General features: G+C 38.8%; 1 protein-coding gene across 2 annotated transcripts in view; it reads right to left on the minus strand.

Moving 5' to 3' along the window:
* ARID4A (AT-rich interaction domain 4A) overlaps positions 1–19443 on the minus strand; it is a 46680-nt gene that overhangs the window by 19667 nt on the left and 7570 nt on the right. For both annotated transcript variants that reach the window (XM_066189043.1, XM_066189044.1), the window contains exons 6-11: positions 12012–12091; positions 11809–11903; positions 11100–11232; positions 9668–9747; positions 7896–7972; positions 6304–6470 (exon numbers count right to left, since the gene is read on the minus strand). In XM_066189043.1, the coding sequence (XP_066045140.1) occupies positions 6304–6470; positions 7896–7972; positions 9668–9747; positions 11100–11232; positions 11809–11903; positions 12012–12091 (632 nt within the window). The remainder of the gene's footprint in view (positions 1–6303; positions 6471–7895; positions 7973–9667; positions 9748–11099; positions 11233–11808; positions 11904–12011; positions 12092–19443) is intronic.

A 19443-nucleotide genomic window follows, 5' to 3' on the forward strand; every position in this document is an offset into this window, starting at 1 on the left:
TAATCAAAAGATTGAAATTTTACGGGTTTGAGATTTTTTTTTCCTCCTTTCTGACAAGCAGGCCACATCTGCTAGGGAACACCAGAAATAGTAAAACACTAAAATCGACCAGGAACATTATTTTTTAATCTTAGTATAATGGACATGTTCCTTTCCCAATTCCATTTCTTGTGGTCTTCCAAATAACATTGTCAGCATTCGTGTATTTTCTACAACTACATGAAGCAGACAGAAATGTGTAGAACACTTGTAACTGGTTTTGCTTCATCTGGTTTCAAGCCACCTAATTCACCATGAGCTTTGCCCCCATCCTTAGCATGATTTTAAACAAGAATGTGGCTCTGTTATCCTGACTCATCATTTACTCTACAGAGAGATGCTAAAGCTTCTGGGGGTGCCAACCTTTAGAGCTGAGTGGGAGCACAAAGGATGAAAGAGTTTCTTCTGCAAAAGAAAGAATGAATCTCTACCTACAAGCACGTACACTCTGAACTCAGGCAAGCTGAGGTGGAGCTACCAGGGACAGATCTTTCTTTTATGTTATAAATAGACTGACAAGATCATAAATGCTTCTGTGAAAGAAATGCAGGTGAAGAGGAAGAGCAACATACACAGGGTTTGGAGTTCAGAGGAGGAGATGATCAAGACAAGCTGCCAGAATTACAGTTAATGTAATTTTGTTGCTTCACAGTACTTCAATGTGATTTCATCACTTGCACATTTGCTTTCTAAGGCCAAGCTTGAAAACTAATTAAGGAAATGACAAGAATTAAACTGATTGCAACAAGTTAACAGCTTTAAACCACGTGGAGATGAGCATAGTCTTAAAATGTTAATTTGTACCAACAAAAACCAGAAATTCCACAAACCAACAATGACTCATTCCAGAGCTGCCCCTCAGTTTGCAGTTTCTTTTGGAGTGACATTCTGAGAATGCCTCTTTGCATAAAACTGTGAGCAAGAAAGCCTTTAAAGAACATTTGTGCATGGCATGATGCAGGCTGTGCTTCACAGTAGCCAGAACTCCTACAAACACACACATGCATGAGAAGGAGGATTAGCTAATCAATGCTTAGCTATTTTTGAAGGCTATTCTGTGCATTACACATCATAGCTGCTTAGGGGGGGTTTATATCTATAAATCACAGAATCTTACAATGGTTTGGGTTGGAAGAAACCTAAAAAACCATCTTGTTCCATCTCCTGCCATGGGCAGGGACATCTTCCACTATCCCAACCTGTGCCAGGGCCTCACCACCCTCACAGGGAAGAATTTCTTCTTAGTATGTAATAAACCACTTCTTTCTGGATATCACCCTTCATTAACTTTGAAAAGACTGTTTTCCTGTATTTAACTTCCAGAGTCAGCTATTTCAATGTTGTTTTAGAATACAAATAGGTTGCAACAGACATGGCAATTTGGGTATGATTTTATGTGATCTCCCACAGTTACTTAGAGCAAAGCCTACACAGGAAATAAGAATTATTTTGAAGCAGAATATAAATATTTTAATAGTTGACTACTGATTATTTGTAGGAATTTCAGGCTTCCTAAAACACATCATGGATTCTCATCCTTCCTTTATGGACTTAATGCTAATGAAATATATGGTAAGAACTTACCATGAGAACTGAAATCCTTGCTTATTTGCAGAAGAGGAACATTGGAAAATGCCTGTGGCATCTTCCCTTTTCAACAATGTAAAGCAACTGTAACTGATTTTTTCGATGCCCTTGTGATGGAAGAACCTTAAAAAGGTGAAATTAATGCACCCCATTAAACATACTACACATACATCCTCCAGGCTGACTGTCAGAAATAAGCCTGGAAGAAAATCCCTCTTAGCAAACACCTGGAGGTGCTACAACTCTTCCCCCAAGGAGCCATGGAGACCAGCTAGCTGGAATATTTTTTTTTTTTTTCTGAAGAAATTCCTTGCCTTTACTCTGGTCTTAAGTGAATGTATCTGTTAAGAACATGTACTGAAAAGGGATTTGAAATAACTGCATGTTAAGATGTTTGTTCTAATGGAATCAGAATGGCTGATTCCAGGGAGACAAGAGTCAAAACCAAATGTTGCTTACACATCCCCTTGTAAAATGGAGTATTGGAATATTTAAGCTTGAGAAACAAACATGATGGATCATAGTGGATTCCACAGCTTCTCCTACCAGCACATTTACCTGTCAGGAATTCTTTGCTTCGCTGCTTTCCTTTAGATTAAATTCTTCTTTCTTCTTCCCTGACAGAACAACTTAAATACAAGCAAATACAGTAGTAGATCCAATCTGTTTTGAGTAAAAATCAGGCAATGTTCAATGCTCCAAAAGCTTTTGTTTCTATGTGGAGATACTGGACTTAAAGATTTTCTCTTTCTTTTTAGCTGCAGTGCATAGACTGCCAAATGTACCCTCCAAACACAGTTGACTATCTTATTCTGACATGTTGAAAACTGGGTAAAAAGCAAAAGCAATATCCAGATTTTTATCTGGATTCAAATAATTGAATGATTCTTTTAATTTTCATTCAATAAAGAAATTTTTTTTCCTATAATACCTCTGGAGTTTTTCACTTTTTATGAAATGCATTATTAAAACCTTAATTGCTAATGGAAAATAATCCAGAGTTGCACCACGTTATCACCAAAATTCCAGCAATTTGAACATGCTGAGTAGCTCTGTGTAATGCAATTCCTGTGAGAGTCCATGACAAGCAATTTCCACACTGTCCTCCTTCCCAGCCAACTCTGGAGCACACAAATCCCTCACCAGGGGTGAGGACGAGCACCAAACCAACACCATGTTTGTTCCCCCTCCTTGGCTCACAAAACCCATGGAAAGCCTGGAAACCTGGTGGTACCAATTCTACCACCTCTTAAAAGATGTCATAAATGGCAACAACACTTAGAAAGTCAGTTTCTGTCCAAACAAAGTTGCAGGTTTTTAAGCCAGCTACTGGAAAAACAGCAGGATTAATGCCACCAGCTCCACCAGATCTCTCCAGTCCATTACGGTTATAAAAGATCCTACTTCAGAAAAATAGGATTCTTTCCATTCCAGAACAAGACTTTTCTGACTGATTTTATCCTGTGATTATATATTAAGCAGGTCTGTGTCCATTTGATTATTTAATGAAGGCCTATCATGGCTGGGCAGGCCTTGACAGCAAAGCTGCTCTACACACCAAAAGATGGGAATGGGGGGAAATAAAAAGGTATTTTTAATAATCTCACTCCCATCTCTAATAATATAACCAATTACAGTTCTAAAACAAAAAGTCCACTGAGAATATTCTGGGAGAGGATGGACAGCAGCTATTTTTGACCTTGATAAATAAAAGGAAGCACTCTATAAAACATAAAATTTCAGTCATTTAACATCTGTATACAAAAACAGGCAAAAAAAAAAAAATCATTCACTTGTCGATTCTCCCTGCAGCCAGCATTATGCCTTTCTATGGGAAAAGAAAATAGAAATTCCTTAAAATCTCCTAAATGTTGTCTGTTGCAATATCTAGCATGGCCCACAAATAAAAATAGGTATTCTAACAGCTGAACCAGGAATTTGATTTAATAGGCCATCATGACAGTTCTGCTCTGACATTATCTAAAAAGATTCCTATCTACCCTGTGCTACACAGCTTCAGCATGAAGCTGCTCACCTTACATTCCCACTTGTCACCTGGAAATAATGGATTCCACAGCTTCTCCTACCAGTACATTCACCTGTCTGGAATCCTTTGCTTCACTCTTTTATATTAACATCATTCTTTAAAAATAATCTCCCTTGCTTTTACAGGAATGCCTTTTAAAAAATTTTTTTAAACCACCAAGCTTCCCCCTCCCCCTTCTTTGTTTGAAACACACAGCATTTTATGCAATAGGCACGAAAAATGAGAATAAAAATGGATAGTAGGAAACTAGTACAGCAATCCTTGATTTTCAGTGACTGATACTCTGAAATTTTAACCAATGTTAATACAGACAGAGCCATACAGACTGCAACAGTTCACACCCTGCAAAATGTGGCCTATTCAGTCTTTTTCACTGCAAACAGAGGGGAAAAAACCCAGAGGATTTTACATTTCTGCACACATTTATCTCAGATTTATCGCATCATACCACTGCTCTCATACAGACATCTACTCCATTTTCCAAAACGCTGACACTCGAGCATAAAATTCACACCTAAAAATAGATTCTTATTGTCTTTTTTTTTTTTTTTTTTTTTTCACCTGGAAAGATCTTCCCTGGCTGCAAGCTCCACCAGACAGTTCCCAGATCAGAAACCCGAGTCAAAGCCCCATCCCCAAACCACCACGCTCACATCACAGACCCGAGCACACGATCCTTACCTAGCAGCTGCATTCTTTCAAACGCAAAATGGTTTTACTTCCTTTCTATCTAATCTGCCCACAGCCTGGACATATTTTCAGCCTGACTTCCAAATACTCGCTTCGCTCTCTCTCTCCCCGCGCGGCGGCCGCGGTTAACCGGCATTACTTACATTCTCTTCCGCACGGGGGGGGGGTGGGGTGGGGGGGGGGGAATTAAAAAAAAATTAATAAAAAGAACTAGTGGGTAGTAGGGAGAACGCGAGGCATTAGATGAAAGGCAGAGGGAAGGGCCAGCCCATCTCCGAGCCCCCGGCCAGCCCCGGCTCCCGCGGCCGCTCCCCGCGCCTGCGCCGCGCCCGCTCCCGGTTGCCCTGGGAACGCCGAGGCCGCCGCCAGGCGCCATCGGCCATTCCGTGAGGGAAGGGGAGGCGAGGGGAAGGGGAAGCGGCGTTTGACCTTCCTCCCGACACACGGGCCGCGCTCAGGGTTTTACGGTTCATGTTTTCGGGGTGTTGTTGTGAGATTGGCGCCGTGGGGAAACAAACAAATCCCGCAGCGCCTGCCCTCCCCGCCCCCCACCTCCGCCCATGCTGCTAAATCCAACGTCCAGGTTACAAGCAGGGAGCAGAAATAGAAGGGAATTCTGTAAGGGCAGTTTTGATGACAAGAAAAAAAATGGCTAACTTCATGGAAAAGGAGCCACTTAAAATATTCGAATGCAGAAAAAACTGTGAATATGAGAACCATGGAATCACATTCCATGACCTGGGTTGGAAGGGACCTTAAAGATCATCCAGTTCTAATTCCCTGCATAGGGACACCTTCCACCAGATCAGGTTCATCCAAGCCCTGTCCAAACCTGGCCTGGAACACTGCCGGGGATGGGGCAGCCGCAGCTTCTCTGGGCACCCTGGGCCAGGGCCTCACCGCCCTCACAACCAACAATTTCTTCCTGACGACTAACCTAAATCTCTTGTTCAGTTTAAAGCCATTCCCCATCGTCCTTGGACCAAAGTCCCTCTCCAGCCCACCTGGAGCCCCTCCCTGCCCTGGAAGGGGCTCTCAGGTCTCTCCCAGAGCCTCCTCCAGGTGAGCAGCCCCAGCTCCTCCAGGCTGGCTCCAGCCCTCAGAGCAACTTCCACAGGTCTCTCCTGTGCTGAGGACCCTGGAGCTGGACCAAGTGCTCCAGTGGGGTCTCATGAGAGCAGAGTAAAGGGGAGAATCCCCTTTTTCCTGCAGCCCAGGACACGTTTGGCTTCCTGAGCCACAAGCACTCATTGCTGGTTCATGTCCAGCATTCTATCCATGAGAACCCCCAAGCCTTTCTCCACAGGGCTGCTCTCCAGAAATGCCTCTTCCAGTCTGTACATGCCACAACACATCAGACAAAGTCCATTCACCACATCATTCCATGATTCCCAGCTAACATGCACGGAAGTCAGTCCTGTACTGCTCTAAACAACATTTAGTGCCCTGTGAATTAGCTCATAGTTTCAGTCAACCTCCTGCTTTTGCTTGAAAATTTTTGTCTTTTTTTTTTTAAATCACACTACTGTTTTCAGAAACAAGTTATTTTTTTTATATAACCTACATACAAAAAAAAATACAAAAGGAAATCACAAAAGAAAAATACAAAGATACTGTATTTAAGGTGGAATTAGTGCTACTAGGCTCAACCTAAGTTTTTCAGTTTGGCCTTTTCTTTTGACCCAGAACCTTTCACTCTTCTCTGCCCTGAATTCCTAGTTTCTGAAATTAGTCTCCAGTTTCTTCATTGGGTAACACAGACAATTTGCCACTGCTCACAAATCCCAATAAAGACAAATGTAGCAGAGAGAAGAGGAACAGGACTGAAAAGACACTGAAGTCAGCTAAGTCTGAGAATAATATGTTGGAAAGTGCAGGATTTTCAGGCAAGTAAGTTATTAAATTATCCCTGAAAAATGACTGAAATTGTCCAGACTCACCGCTACTTCTTCTGTTTTCTCTTCTCTTTTTTGTTCCTCTTCATCAGTTTCTGCAGCAGCTCCATCCTCCTCATCACTGCTGGAAGACTCCAGAATTTCACTGATGTCCATTTTCCAGTTGCGAGGAACGCCTTTAGTGCTGAGAAACGTGGTTGCCTCCTGTAGCCCTACAAAGGAAAGGGCCCTGGCTTTACCTCATCTGCAGCATTTACAGTCGCAAAGCATTTTTTATTTCCTTTCCACCTTCCTGTAAATCACAACACCAACTGAAATGCAATGAATCCATCACAGATCAAGCACCACGGCTTACTTTGCCCTTTCCAAAATACCATGTTTTAAATTTAAAAAAAAAAAAAAAAAAGGGGAAAAAAAAAAGATAAAATAAAAAAGAGCACTGCCCAAAGAGATGTGACATTAATGTTCAGAACAGAGGGAAAACATGTTAGTGAGCAAAGGAGTGATGGGACAGGCACAAGTTACACTTGTACAATGGAAAGACCTCAAATTCTTTTCCTTGAAGAGGTGCTCCAAGGGTAGAAAACAACAAAGCAAAACAAACCCAGATAACCCCAAAATCTGCCCCTCAGTCACAATAAAAGACTTTAATAAAGGAGCCAGAAAAACACCCAAAAGAAGAACACACTGCAATGAACTGTTCAGTGTCACCAGAGAAGAAAAGGCACCAGCTTTTAGCAGTGCTGACAGAAAAACCTCCAGACATTGGTCTCTTTTTTTTTTTTTTTAAACCATTAGTACCTTTGGTTCCAAAATATTCCCTTGTAGCAAGGAATGTCACAACCCAATTATGTTCTGCACAGGAAACAAGTCCCTTTCTTCAATTTATCCCAAGCCTGGCATCTGCTATTTATTTTTGGCTGTTCTAAAGTTCTTGTACTCTGAAACAGCTATTAAGAACAAAGCAGAAATCATGTAATATTAGACAAATCAATCAAAACCACCTCAAACTTTCATTTGAAGCATTTTAAATCTTGACTTGTAAGGAGCTGCTCCACACCTTTACTCAAACCAGATCCTGTTGTTGTTGAGTGGGGACTTTTTTTGGTAATTTTTAATAAATACAATCTAAACATTTCTCCTGAACACATTTCATGTTTTGATGGATTGTAGTATCCATGTCATTCATCCATGTCATCCATCCAATTCTCTAATTATATTTTTAAATTAAATATTAATCACAGTTTATTGTTGTTATGAAGTTTACACCTTGCTGTCTTGATATTTTTAATGTAAACAGAGTGTTTTGAGCAATAGCATAAAATTTTAGCATTAGGAGAGGTAACTATATATTCCACTGCTCACTGACACTTCAAATAAGACTATCTTGAAAATACTCTATTCATTTTCCACAAATTTGGACTGGATCAAAAGAATGAAATAAAAATCAAATAAAGAAGATTTCTACCAGACACAGCTATATCCAAAGTTTCACTCATTTCTCCCATTTTAAATTATTTACAAAATGTCCAACAGCAATTATCAGAAATCAACAGGTCATCACTTATCAGCAAATGTTAAAAGAACCTTTGTATGAAATGACTTCTTTTAAACACCTAGAATTCATTCTAAATTACCTTTTTTAGGAGAGGACTCTGATTTTGGTAAGTTTTGAAGATCTAGTTCCTTAATGTCTTTTCTTGCTATCGAGTAACTGTAAAAGAACAAGGTTTTGTGATTACATCATGGAAAAGCAAGCATTTGACTCAGAAAAGCAGCAATTTCTAGAATTTTCAAGAGTTATCATTCACTTGCGAGGTCATTACTAACATTTAATTGCCTAAGGCATTTGTTATTGTATGGTCCAAGTACAAGAGTAAGTTATGAAATCCAGGCATTAAAGTATCCTTAAGTAATTAAGAAAACGTTGTAAATGTCCTTTATTTTAATTGCTTAACCTGCACAAATTTGCAAAGGTTAAACACGCAGGCAAAACCAATTTTCTGAACTGAAAATATTCACAAGAATCAACAGCTGCTCTCCAAAACAAGGATCTAGCTAAGAGGACAGAAGCAAGTCCTCTATTTTCAAAATGCCTTTTTACTAGCACAGAAACACAGTGAAGCCAATTCACAGATTTGCATTGATAGACAGTTGATTTTAATTCTTAAATAACAAAAGTGCTCTCACAGCAAAACATATGGAGGTTGCTCTGTTCCAAAGTCATACTGGATATCCAGTCACAAGAAAAATCCTAACCAAATTGCAGGGAAAGTCTTAAAAGTGAGTTAGTCTAACACTTTTTTTTTTCCTTCTTTCATCATTTCAGAAAATCTGGAGTAAAACCTCAGGAATTAGAGGCTGCCATTTTCTGAAGTTAAAGCCATAATGCTCTGGGAAAAAAGAAAAAAAAAAAAAAACAAGCAGAGCAAGTCTAGATTTTACCAGTAACATTCAACTTTCAGTACAGAAGGAACCAGGCTCATCCAGTAGGCTGATGACACATATCCACATTAAGAGGACAAAATGAACCAAGTCTTCAGGTAATTGAAATACATTTCAGTAATCAAGTATCTGTAACCTACTCAAAATCATGGCTAGCAAAAATCAAAACCTACTCACTTTAAAAGAAAGAGCGTGACGGGGCCTTTGATGTGGAAGTTTTTAGTTACAATATGTTAACACAGATGCAATGCAAGAACAATGAAGAGAAATAAAGGGGAGCAGCCTTAAAAAAAAACCCAAAACAGTCTTCGTGATCTTTTGAATAAATTATTCCTTACGTAAGACACACATCTCTGTCTCTCTCCCCTCCCTCTCCCTTTTGGAGGGGAGGATGGACTAACAGGACCTTTCTTTTTGAAGGAATATGATTCAGGTTCTGTAAACATTTTAATTAGCAATTCTATTTAAATTCTCCTTTCTAGTAAAAAAAAGTAGAAAAAATCAGATTTAGCTTTATAAGCTATAAATAGCTTATAAACTATCTAAACAGCTATGGACACTGGAGCAGTGGAGGCAATGAGGCAGATACCCAAACTACTACAACTGACACCCATAAAGGCAGTAAGGGAAATAATTAAAAGCAAAACTTAGAAATATGGGGTGAAAAAAAATCCAGGTGTTACCAGGTGTTTACACTTCAAGCCATTGATATTTTTAAATGAATAAGCACCAGAAACTTTTCTTGATTCAATGAATCCTTATTGTTACACACAACGGAAAGAAGGGTGAGGAAGCACAAAAGGGAGTGAGCTGGACATAGATTGTGAATACCAAATGTGTCCATCCAGCATTACAGAAAACTGTACCCTTTCCTTTTGGAAGAAATAACATCTTCAGGAGCAATATGTGATTATTTTGCCAGTTTCCTCCCACAGATATCTGATCAAAGCGAGCTATCACTTACAATTTGGAATCTGCAAAGGATCGAACTAAACACTGGTCCTTTTTCACGATGACGTCATCATTGCAGCTCGGTGACACAACCTGAAGATTCAAATAAAACATTCCTTTACCAAGAAAAAGGAAAAAAAAAAAAAAAGCTGATCTTGAAAGGAAAGAAAGAGAGACTGCAGGAAAATTGCTGTTTTCTGTTTCTTCTTATTGTATTTTCAGTACTGGGTAAACAAACCTACTTCGATTTGTACTACTACGGCCAACAACAACAAATTTTGAGAAGCAATTTACCCCAAACTACAGACTTGTTATGTACAAGCCAAGGAAGTCTAAAATTTCATTTGAAAACTAACCTACTGAGGTCACTTGTTCACACAAAAATTTTTTAAAAGCATCTATTTAAAAAGTCACAAACCCACTTATTTTATACCAGCTTCTGATGTTATCTTTTTCTAAACTAAGACTTAAGTTGGTTTTTTTGGTTTGTTTTGTTTATTGAGGTGTGGCTAATATAAACCACTGTGAAATCCAGCACATCCTTCCACAGCAGTATCATCTCTAGGTCTAAAGAAAGTGATAAAAGTGCATTTCTACTATTTAATAAAAATGCACTTGTACTACCACAAACAGAACAAGTTTATGCTTTGATCTAGATCATATACAAGCAGAAAATGTTAAATGCAAATATATGACCTCCAAGAACTTAAACCACCAGTTAAGAACCATGTTAAATAAAAATCTGTCACCAATAAAGGGAGCTGCAACCAGAACATGTACAATACCACATTTTAAATTGAGGTACATACAGGTGAATAAGGCAGTTGTCAACTGTTCGCCCTACATTGCACCATATCTGAAAATATCAGAAAGTTTTGTACAGAAAACAACTTTTAATATGCACATATCAACTTTTCTGCGTGTATCAATAAGATGCAAAGTGTCTGCCTTTATAATACAAGTCTACTTGAACTTGGATTTATTTAATATATATTTATTATCAGCAGTGGCAATGAACAGCTGTATCATTTATTGACAGTCAATTAAAAATAAGCACCAACATCTGCTCCTAGCTGACCACTGGTACAAATGCAAGTATGAAAGAAATTACTATTTCATAAAACTGAAAGTCTAGGGAAAAAGACAATTACATTAAAAAAAAATAAAATCCCACTGCAATTAAAATTCATAAATCTAGATCCTCTTAAATTGCCTAGGAGTGGAAGTCCTAACATGTTTTATTTTTAGAAAAGCATCATTACACACTGATCATTTTGTATGCAGCTCTGAAACACTTGAACGTCATGAAACTGTAACTTACACACAAATGTTAATCTCTGCTTTCCTACTCCTCATAGATACTGTGAAACACTTGTATTTTTAGCAAACACGGGAGTAGAGCTTAGCCTGACTACATTCACAGCTTTGCTGCAAAGGGAACTCACCAAAGCTGGGTACCAGTCTGCCTTCTCTGAATTACAAGTCACACTCACAACCTTGCCAAGCAATTCATCATTGAGGCGCCTCTTATCTTCATCCTCTTCTTCACTACTTTCTTCTTCCTTTTCATCTTCAGTACTGAATTATCAAAATGTATATATTTTAGAGTTGGTCTGAAGTTACTACTTGAAAACCAAAAAGAGCTTACAACAAGATTTTTCTTCCTATTTTGCAAAGCTTCAAAATCAGTTGAAATTTTAAGAGCTGAAATTGCTTGAAATATCCTTAAATATTAAGTGCACTTACTCAGTAAGAGGAATTTTGTAGGAATTCTTTCAAAGTAGCAGTATTTTACAACAGCATCATCTTAGAATTGAAGACATGATTCAGGTTTTGATTGTGCACAGACATGAAACAAATATAAGTGCTCTCTACCCCAAAAATTTTAAAAGCACCTTTTTTTTTTTTCTGTGTTCAGTATAAAGAAGGTTAAAAATCTTACATTTCCTATTAGATGAAAGAAGCATAAATGTTCTTAAGAGTACTACAGGAAAAAAACCCTTCAGTTTCATAATATTGCCAGCATATGACCATGTCTACCAGCTGTGCACAAAATTCAGGTGACAGACCATTCAGACCATTGCAGCTTCAATGGGACTGCTTCAGTTTCAGCAAAGGACACTAAAGGAAAAGCAGAACACTCTCAGAACTCACACAGGAAGAGAGGATCTTCTCCCTCTATTAGATTTCTTCCCAATAACTGGAGTTCCAAAGTGCTCTGGATTGGTTAGTGGCAGTTGATCAAGTGTCTACACAGAAAAGGAGGAAACAACAACAACAACGGTTTGCAATATCTTGTTAGAAAACAGAGATGAATTAACTATTCATTTTTAATCCCATGTCCACCACTGTCTTACCTCACTTTCTGCAAAGTGCCTTTCTCCCTTCAAGCATAATGAAGTTCGTCTCAAGGTCCTTTCATCACCGTCATCGAAAACTAGGGTGAAGCCAAGAAATCACATCAGCACAAGCTGATCAGATCTCAATCCCAACTCTACTGTTTATCTCACCGTCAAGAACCTTGTCTAGAACATCACTTCCAAGCCTAATTTCCTCACTCTTTTGTCCACAAGCAAAAGGAAAGTCAGTATTCAGGATTCAGTCTTGGAATATGATTTTCACATAGAGATTCAAGCCAGTACTAAGTAAGGCTTTGGATGCAAAAGTCTCAGTGTAATTTAGACGTTCTTCTTATCAATACAACTGCACATTTCAAACCACAGCCCCAGCTACACACCACTTATTATTATCTAGCAATCTCTGGGGTTTGTTTGGGTTTGTGGGGCGCTTTTTTTCCCCACTCATTACAATTATTCCTTACTTATCTTCATTTAATAAATAAGGTACCTTTTACTTCTCCTCTTGCTGTGAGCAATCCCACAAAAAGATCAATGGAAAGAAAAACAAGTTTCTGTTAAGTTTTTGCTACATTATCAATGCCATCTTACAAACAGATCAAGATACTGGAAACCTGCAATTCCAAATCTGACCACTTCATAAGGAATATTTAGTACACATCTTATTGTGTTGTATCTCACAAACAGGAAGTTCCAATACACAGCAGAAGAAGGCTGGAATGCTACATGGCTACTGAAAGCTTTGCCTGAGAAAAAATCTACTCTTCAGTTTAAATAAAACCTCTTCATGAAAATTTCCTTGAAGAGAAGGAAAGCAAAGTTACCAATTCCCCCTGACTCCAAAGAGCAGAGCCTAGGTGGCTGCAGGCTGGAAGCCCAGCAAGGTACAAGTTTATTTGTATGGGGTCAAAGTGCAGAACAGAACACTTCTCTGTATTTAAACTACTTGAAACAGGCTTTGTGCACTAGTAAAAGAAAGTTTCAAGCGTTGTGCATAGCAGTATGGTAATTTTGGCATACTTATAAAATTAATTAAGATGGATAAGAGAAGCTTTAAGGTTCCTCCATCTTCAGAGTAAATACTGCTTTGGTACGCTCCATATGCTCCACTACCGAATTTTCTTAATGGCTTACAACACTTGTACACACAAACAATTAACTTTTCCCCCTCTGAAAATCTCAAGCTACTAAATTCTCAAGAACAGTCATTTTAGGGGACAAATGACTGGTGATTGGCAAGAGGTAACTAGATTGAAAAAAAGCAAACAGAACCTTAATACTTGACAACACAACTAAACTTTTTTTTTTATTACTATTTCCAAAATTGGAAGCTCGACCCATTTATTTAAAGCTGGTCCAGTAGAGGGATAAATCAAGCAAACTGTTCATAAACCAGATGACATATAGCAGTTTTTCATCCTTAAAACATAAATACTGAAGGTTAAGTAAAATACCTTAAACTCAAATTAAGACACAAGGAAATTATGACAATCAAGAGTAACAATTTATATTGTGGACATGCACAAAGCGCCTGCAACTGCCAGCGTAGCTGCAGAATTTGGAGCAAAACATCCTTGCAGAACAACAAAGTGTAAAAGAACAGCATACACAGAAAGATTTCCTGATCTACATAAGTGATCACTTTAATAAGTTTCAATGGAGAAAGGATAGCACCATTTGTCATACAAAAACATCAATTATTTGAGTTACTAAGGTGGAGCCAAGTAAGGAGTCTCTCCAATTAATCACGACGCTTGAAGTATTTCGTAATTGTAGCTACTTCAAACTTGCTTCTCCTCTAGGGAAAACACTTGACACTGCCTTACTGAAAGGGCAATCAGAAACTCACACTGATAAACTCAGCACCTTTAAAAATATAAGCCTTTCTTAAACTAAATAGGCCTTGTGGTTTCCATCTCACCCTTCAGAAAAATCTGCTACGCGAAAGTACTGTTCATATCCGTGTCGCCCTGTGCATGACTCCTTAATGCTAGTCCTGGAGGATTTAAGGGAATGTCTTTCCAAGGCACAGTATCAAATATTAAGGATTCTGTAAATATAAGCAGTAAGGCAGATGGCACAGTTTTTGGCTATGAGATATTTTGAAGCTGTGATAACAGTCGTGTCAGAAGAACTTAATACACTCTAAGCTGCAAATTCATTCCTCTTTTTAATCTCATCCAGAAGGAAGGCTGTTTAACTCCAGATAAAATGCCTAGAACTAACAATCTAACTAAAAACTTTTAGATTAGTGTTGAATAACTTGTATCAATTACTTCATTCCTTCAACAGGTTACTGCTACAACTCCAAATCCTTCAAAAGCAAAAATCCTAAAGGCTGTGTTTTATAAGGAAGAATTCACTGGGCAGGGAGAGGGCAGGAAACAGGAACAGAAGACAACAAGGAGACATCTCCCCATCCACACACACACACACACAGTGAAGTCATCAAAGGATGTGTTTACAGTGTCACAATTCTCATCTCTAAAGAGGAAATTACAGTCCTGCCTTACAAAGAAACAAAGGTGAAAAAGCAGAAGCCCCTTCAGGTCCTCCCATTGCCTCATCTTGTGGGCAGGGGCTTGCTGAGGCAACAGGGTGCAGCAGCTGATTTCTGGGAAAGGAAAGATACAAACTAGCCAGAAAAGTGCCCACTACTGCTCAACAGTCAACAGAACATCAAGGAAGGAAGGGAAGAGACATTTCTGCCGGGCAGAGCCCTTTCTTCCAAACGTGTTCCTTAATGAGGAACACTGACAGAAGGGGAAAAGAGATGAGTAAGCAGCACAACCTGGAGGAACAGTCTCTGCCATAATGCTTGGTCTAGTCCCAAGAACGGAGTCCAATATGCTCCATACAGAGCATATTGAAACAGTGACAATAAAATGGAACTTTTCGGAATTTTGCTGCATCTCGATCTTGTCTATGAGAATAGGAAAGAAACAGAATTGGGTTTTTTCTGTTTGTGAAAATCTACACAACCCTAATCTATGACAGAAAACTAAAAACAAACTTCCCAGCAGTGATCAATACAACACTTTGCAAGAATTTAAAAAAAAAAAAAAAAAGAAAAAAAAAAAAGACTATAAGTTCAGTACCTCAAAAATGTACTAAAAATGCAACTTTCAATTCACTACTGATGAGCTGGTATCTTTCATTTCCTGTCTGTAGCAGACTTGTATATACCATCAGCAAAAGTCCACTAATCCCATCTTTACAATAAGGCTGTCTCAAGTTTGGTTTTCATGTATTAAAATATATACTATTAACAAGACAACTAATCAAAATCATTTTTAGGAACTGTGGAGAAGCTTGTCACAAAATACTACAGATCAGTTTGACAACATCTTGTTTAGAAATATATATATATAGCTATGTTACAAATAGATTAAAGAAGAAAAAAAAAAAAAAAGAAAAAGGAGAAGAGAGCAGAACTCTAGAGAGAACATCCTCATAGCAGTTACAAGATGACTTCACCAGAGCCACCAGTGTCACCAGGACAAGGCAGCTCTGTGACACACAGGGAAAACAACCCTCAAGGCTGCATCTTGCAAACTTCAAATCCAACAAGTTGTGTTACTGCTGCTGCCCAAACCAAGAGAGATTAGATTCTACACTGCACTGCAAGTTTTCCAACCTACTGAGAAACTTTTAAGTCAGCAAGACAATGAAATGAAAGTACACACCACAAATTAAAGCTGTTCCAGTCTCACTGTGCACACTGAATTATTCTCGCTGGCTGCCTGGCAAAGCAGCAATTTATGAACTACAAGAGATGCTGTCCATGAATATCTCGACTGATGTGTGCAGACTTTGCAGATATTTGAGGTTCAGCTGTGGAAACAATATAGAAAGTACCAAAAGCTGCGCAGTGCTTGTTGAATGGCCTTGTAGACAAGGACTGTAGTACTGACACATCACTGTGAAAGGGCTTAAGAGCAAGTACTGCACTGCACGGTGCTACTGAGAGACCACACAACTCAAATTTATTATTTTTTAAATGATTTTAAGTGAGCCCAAGTTCCTCTTACAAAAATATATTTGAAATATCCCAGAAAACAGGGAAGTTTGAGTGGCCTTTGAGTCTACTCTTAGAAAACCATCACCTCACAGACAAAAGCCTGCTGCCTGAAACTGCTTTTTCTGAAATGCTAATCTTACTATTGTTACAGATAAAGAAATTAGAGGAAAAAATCTACCTCCTTGCTTTCCCTAGAGTATTGTTTGTATACAATTTAGAAATATTTTTAACACTCAGTTCACGTAGTAACAAAGGTGATTTTGTAAGCAAGAGTTCAATCCAGTTGATTTGTAACAAGGTTCTACTGTTAAAACACCATTTTTCACTACAGAATCTTGCTCCTCTACACACCTGTTACCTCAACACGTGTAAACACAACACATAGTGCTGTTCTTTTTTTTCTAGATTCTCCAGAGAGCAACCAAGAGAGCTACTGCACGATTTTTATGTGCCACAGGTGCACTTAAACAACACATCCCATGGAAGGGCTCTGGACAAATACGGACTTTTCCTCAAAATCCACACCAGCGAATTTTAAAGAGAAAAAGAACAAATTGATGGTGGTTGATGGTGGTAGAGAACACCAGCCTAGTGGAGGCAAACAACTGTGGTTTTGGATTCCTGGATGACACATGCACAGCCCAGAGATGATGCTGCTGCCACGTGGAGCTCAACAGGACGCTGGGAACTGGTCAAACCAGCCCTGCAGACATGCCCAGTGCCTGGCACACAGCACAGGACAGCTGCTGGACAAGCTTTGAAGGAACAAACCAACAGCAGCTCTCTGGCATGAATGGACTCAGCTGGCTGTGGGGCACTGAGAACTCCCATCACCCCTGGAATAAGAGCTTACAGCTGTAGTGGACCCAGGGCCAAGCCTGTTCTTCCTCTCAGCATAACTATCTCCACAAAGCATCAGAAGAAAGCTTCTTTTAAAAAACAGGAAAGTGTGACTATAAATAGCTCCTGTTAGCAACCCTGCTCCTGAAGTCCTGGGACATCAATGTTGGTTCATTTGCTGATAAATATCCTCAACATTATGAACTGGAATTTTCAAAATCCATGGAACATACAAGATGACTAAAACCAAATCCTCAGTATCTCTAACTTCCTGTGACCTCACCACAGTAACGTGAAGTGATGCAGCTGGTGGCTGAGACTGCACTTCATTCCCAGAACAACCACCCAGGCCTCTAACTCCTCTCGGCACACACTCAGCTCAGCATTTCCTGGAAACTGCCACCATGATTACATGAGAGGAAGAAGCCACCAGCAGAGCTGTGGGGCTCACTGAGGTGTCTCAGCAGTGTCTGAAAGGCAGAAGTCTCAAAAAGTAAGGAATCACATTCCCTTTCACTCTGAACAGTACATAAAATCCTAATAACTGACAGCAAGGTCTGCTAGAAACTGCAAAGACCTCTCACTGTTTCCCTCTCCTATTTCCTACTCATTTCAGAGGAAACATTACTGAAACTTAATACATGTTTTTTATTTCTTTCTTTAGAAACACTTTTCTATTATTCTACCTAGCAAAATACAAGGCTCAATGTATTTGATCTGTTTTTGTTTAAAGTTGTAGAAATTATATTACATAATAAAAAGAGACCTAAGCACACACAGATTAGTGACCTGAGTTTTGTCAAAGGAGAGATGACATGGGGCAATATAAACCAGCAACTCCTGGATGCTTGCTCAAATGAAATCCTGTTTCTCACTTATATATATATATATATTACATCACTTCTAATTCTGTCCAGAAGTGATAGAAAATTTTTCCTTCAAAGAACATCTACATAGGGATTTCTTTCTTCTGAAATTCTGGTAATGCTTGTAAGACTCCAGGCAGAGTGTGAGAGAAGGAAAATACAACTATGCACTTTGTAAGGTGTGGTCTGGGTTGTGGTTTTTGTGCCAGTCATTTCAGACATTATTTCAGTATTTACCTGAAGCATTTTACAAGTTAACAGAGAATCAGGTGGATGGTACACTCAGTAAACTGTAATTCAAACCTTGTTCAGCTAAAGCAGATCTGACAGACCATTTTAATTCTATGCAATTATCACCTAACAATATATTCAGCACTTCAAAAGCATCAATGCAGCACTTTGTAATTTGTAAATTAAAGAAGTTCAGTTTAGATAACTGCATTCTAAAGACAAACATCATCAAATCATTGAATCACTTAGTAAAATCATCAGGTCCAACTGAGCCATTTGTTAACCAAAGAACTTAAACCCCTATTAGTGTCACATCACTTTGACACTGCCTTGTGCAGTGACATTTCCCAGACACTTTTAAACTTCCACTCCAGACAGCTTTTGCTTCTTCACCTGCTAATACTGAAAAGCTGAATTTCAAAGGTGATTTCAGAAGTGTTTCCAAATCGCAGCTGAAAAGTTCAACAGGACTACATGGCTAGATTAACATCATTATCATATAAAAAGAGGTCAAAAAGTGATTCTGGTCAAGCTACAATAAAAATAAAGCCTTGTTTATTCTGGGTACATGAACACCATTAATAGACAGGAAGATACTGTTCAAATACACAACCTGATCATCACTGACTCCTGCATTAAAGTGGTGGCAAAGCAGCCTATTACAGCAAACTCAGCACTGCCACTGGTTCAATTTATTGATCAAAGCAAAGTTGTTTCAGGTGACTTTTCTCCTTTACATCCCTACATGAAACAGAGAACCTGATATGCAGAAGTGAACATCATCACTCCTCGCCAGACACGCAGGCAGTTTGTTTTGGTGCATTTTTTACACATCTCTATTTAATCCTCTGAAAATGTTTGCCTGTATGTATTACTGGTTTCACTAGCCAGAGATCAGTTTGCTTTTAGATCATTGGGAAAGAGATGTTAGATAACATAAATAGTAAGGGAAATGCACAAACGACTGAAATACAAGCTTTCCCTTGTGCTTTCCATCTCAAAATGTTCAGGAAAGCAACCTGGAGTCTGGTTAATCCACTTCCCTCTCAGTTCTTCAGCTGTGACTGCTCCAGTCAGGAAGGCTGTGGAGCAGCACACACACCAGCTATTAAAAAGAAACCAATTCAACTGTTTGCTTTACCAGCAGCATGAATATACACCTCATTTCTATCCAAAACTTTCTGCAAAGACACAATGGAAGCAGCAGGCAAAGGATAAGGCTTACTTTTCACATGCCAATATTCCTATACTCAATCTAGAACACTTCTTCAATTTAAACTGCAGAAAAATCATGATGCAAACTCGATCATCTGCTTACTCTGATCAGTGTTACCTGCGCTTTCAACTCCAACAAGCAACTCAACACACAAACGTAACAAAAACGTTCCTAACATCTAAATTCAGCAATTACAATTGTATTTTCAGAGTTAAAGCACCACGTAACAGTTCTGCACGATCATTTACTGTAAGATCA

This window comes from Chamaea fasciata, unplaced genomic scaffold (genome assembly GCF_029207755.1).
Source record: "Chamaea fasciata isolate MVZ Bird 193981 ecotype frontalis unplaced genomic scaffold, bChaFas1.0.hap1 SCAF_7, whole genome shotgun sequence".
Taxonomy (NCBI): domain Eukaryota; kingdom Metazoa; phylum Chordata; class Aves; order Passeriformes; family Sylviidae; genus Chamaea; species Chamaea fasciata.